Below are 3,806 nucleotides of genomic sequence, written 5' to 3' on the forward strand. Positions count from 1 at the left end.
ATTGAAAAAGAATACATAAAAGTTTCTTGCCTCTCCCGCTAAACGGACTAACTTAGGTATAAGCCCACCAAGGAAGCCCAATCTTTGCTTGGGTATAACTTTAAAAAGTACGCAAATTTTTTTGTGGGGTATCAAATGAGCTCTTGCCAGTAACTTGTAAGTAACACAGGTATTTTAGCCCATTAAATATGAACTAAATTCCGGTTGTTGTCGGCTTGTTGATACCAGAACTCGACTAGTCAGTTGTTTCTATGATTTAATTTTGATTTGGGTTTTGCTTAGATTAGATTGTTGGTGCAACATTACTTTTAGCATTGGATTAAGGAGCTTTTGCTTTTTGTTCAACCTTTTTGGTATTCCTTCATTGTCTATCATTCAATTCTAATTTCGAGATTCGTTTAACAATTGCCCGACTATCAACAATTGAATTAACTTTTTTCTTTCTTTCTAAAGTCGACAGTTGAATCATGAATCAACTTAGCTTAAACACCACGATAACAAGCAAATTAAATCATTCCATTTTTTAGCTAATCTACTTCAAAACAATTCTAAAATTGAAAAAAAAAGCATGAATATATATAATGAAAAGATTGAATTTAGACCATATAATTAAATATAAATCACATAAAATTAATTTTAAAAAATTATATAATTTTTTAAATAATTATATCACATTAAATCTCAATCTTTTATGTATAATCATATGATTTAAATTTAATTTTTTTTATTCTATCACAAAATATGTCATGACTCTAACTCTCTCTATATATATGTCACATTTAACAAAATCTAGCATGATGTGATAAGTTTCCATGGAGTTACATTTATATGTGAGATAACATGCAACATTATAGTATGACGCAAAATAGCCCCCACAAGAAAAGAAGTAATAATATCTGTTATGTTCTGTGTGAAATGAAATGATGAGGAACACTCTGGTAGCAGGGCTGTAAAGGAAGAAGCAGTGAGCAAAAAGCAAAGCGAAAAAAGTGATGATTCCCGGAACCAATGTTGGCGCTACAACGGACACGATGATCATCGCTTCTTTTTTGTTTTTCCCACTTTACTTTGCCAACAAAACCCTTCCCACTCCTCTCCAACTAATTAATGCAATCGCCATTAACGCCAATGCCGGAAATCACCGTCGATTTCCGCGCTCCGCCGCCCTCTCCGGTGGCCTCTGGCCGGAGATCCACCGTCACCAACGACGACGTTTTGACGGAGTTTTTAGAGGCCTCGCTCCGCGTCCCCGATCTCGTCTTGCCTGACAAGATCTTCCCCAAACAGAAGCAGCTCGAAGCGCCTCCCGAGGTTGACTTCGTCTCCCTCTGCTTCCACTGCGACGACGCTCTTCGTGACGTCGTTTCCGACTCGCTCGCCAGACTCGGATGCTTCCAGCTGCTCAACCACGGGATTCCACTACAGCTCATGGCCGCAGTCGCTGAGGCCGCCGGTGGAATCTTTGAAGTGCCGCCGACGAATAGAGCGTCGGCCACAAGGTCGCCAGAGAAGCCCTGGGGATTCGAGGAGTATCACGCGGGAGAGGAAGTTGGAGATGGGAGTGAAGAATTCGTGTGGTGCAATGACAACGAGTTAAACTCAAAAATGGAGGGAATTTGGCCAATTGGATATCCAAATTTCAGGTTACACTACTACTATAATTTATTAACGCATCCTTAGATTTTATGGATAAGCTACTTACAAGTTGTTGATCTTAGGCTGAATTCTCTTAAATAAAATTTCATCGTGATTAAAAGAAAAATAAATTATTAAATGTGATCAATTGGATTTTTTGGCATAAATAAATAAAAAAGATTAATTATTTTTTTTAACTGGCAGTGAGAAGATAGAAAAGCTTAAATCACGCATAGAGATGGTGGGTAGGAAAATGTTGCCTGTGATATTGGAAAAGGGGAGAATAGAATTTGTGGGTGGGCATGATGAGGTTGGGACACTTTGCTGCGTTTACAAGCATCGACGAGATAATAGCGTTAGCAGCTCCCTGAAATATGACGTGATTAGAATGCTGATTAGGGGAACTGATTACTCACATTCATTGTGCTTCCATGTTTGTAATGGATCTTCACACTTTCACCTTTACTCCAAGAAAACTTGGCTCTCTTTCTGCCCTCAGCCAGCTGCCCTTATTGTCACCGCTGGAGATCAAACCCAGGTCAGCTTAATTCATACTTTTTTATTTTTTTTTAACCCTATGCAATGGTTATGATTATACATACAATTAGAAAGTGTTTTTATTCTCATTTTTTTGCCCATTTTAAGATATGAACTATTAGATTATATTTTTATTTTTTTTGTGAAAATGTGAAATTTAACACAAATGGTTTAGATATAGTTATATCTCAACACTCAAAATGTGACACAATTGATACTTGAAGTCATTGTTATATGGCAATTCACTTTGGTATATATATAACATCCATCCTTTAAAAAGTTAGTTAATACGAGGTCCTTATATTCTGGCGATCGCCAGTTTGGGAATTAATCTATGGTAATTTAATTTTGTGGGATTATACATTTCTTTAATAATGTTTTGTCTATGAATAAGAGGAACTTTTAATATGCATGTTAGATAAAATGAGCGGACGGGAACAGCCTTAATTAGGACTTTCCTGTTAACTACAACGTCAACTAAATCCAAACATGTAAAAAGTAGCATGGATGTTGCTACATGCTAGAACCAACGTGTAGCATATATATTTCTATTTGTTAAGGCCAAGAGAATTACAGCTAGTTTGGGAGAGGAAAATGTGTTTCCAATTTCTTAAAGTGATACACCGAATATGTATGACCATTTTTCTAAATTTAAATAGTTTTACCACAATAAAATAAAAAAATTACTATTACTATCTGTATATAAAGGAGTAGACATAAAAAGAATAAAAATAAATAAATTGCTCGTTGGGAGAACAGGAGGGCAACTGTGTATTAATGGGTATGTGAATTTGATTTTGCGACCTGTATGTTTTTCATTTTTGGGCTTAGGCCGTACTCTGTAGCCCAGAAGGCAATTTTTTTTACGATAAAAAATTAATACAAAACAAGAGACAGAGCAAAGCAACAAAAGTTTAGGGGGAACAAAAAGCATTAACAGATTCTTCTTAAATTAGTGTTCATAAACAAAACTAACCTAGTTTTTTTTAACAACAAATTAAGTGGTGCACGTATGGTAATGTATACATACATATATATATATATATATATATATATATATATATATATTAAAAACTTTCTCCGATAATAAAAAATAAATAAATGTTTCTAACATTGTATAGTTAATATAAAGTATTTTCTTGCATAGTTAAATTGTGAAAAGTTACACTAGTGTATCTTAATTAACTAACGAGGTTGATATTGCTTGGCTACAGATATTGAGTGGTGGACTGTACAAGCACGTGATTGGAAGGCCAATCTTTAAAGGAGAGAAAGAAGAGAGCATTTCAATGGCTTTCCTCTATTCTACTCAAACAACGAAGAACAATTTTCAAACCAGTAGGGGAAGAACTATTTCACTTTGCCAGCAAGCCATCTTGGCTTTAATTCTTCCCCTTGTGTACCATGTCATGATTTTTTTCTACAATAAACTTAATTAATGAAACGCATAATACACATCCATAGTATACCTTGAGTTCACAAACACTTGTACACTTGCCGCCCATAGGGTCCATAATTACATCCCTTATTACTTGTTCACAAACATGGGACACTTGTACACCTTTACCATGTTTGCCCCTTTCCGAGTGTTAATACTTTTGCTTTAATTTTACAAATCGAGGTTATTGTAACCA

At 35.3% G+C, this 3,806-nt stretch overlaps 1 protein-coding gene across 1 annotated transcript; it reads left to right on the plus strand.

Annotated features, from left to right (window-relative positions):
• The first annotated feature begins 791 nt into the window (after window positions 1-791).
• Window positions 792-3,806, plus strand: LOC100799796 (flavonol synthase/flavanone 3-hydroxylase). Its single transcript, XM_003529704.4, has 3 exons — window positions 792-1,643; window positions 1,840-2,173; window positions 3,387-3,806. The coding sequence occupies exons 1-3, from the start codon at window positions 1,108-1,110 to the stop codon at window positions 3,609-3,611; spliced, it is 1,095 nt and encodes a 364-aa protein (XP_003529752.2). The 5' UTR covers window positions 792-1,107; the 3' UTR covers window positions 3,612-3,806.

The sequence above is a fragment of the Glycine max genome, chromosome 7, assembly GCF_000004515.6.
Source record: "Glycine max cultivar Williams 82 chromosome 7, Glycine_max_v4.0, whole genome shotgun sequence".
Lineage (NCBI taxonomy): Eukaryota > Viridiplantae > Streptophyta > Magnoliopsida > Fabales > Fabaceae > Glycine > Glycine max.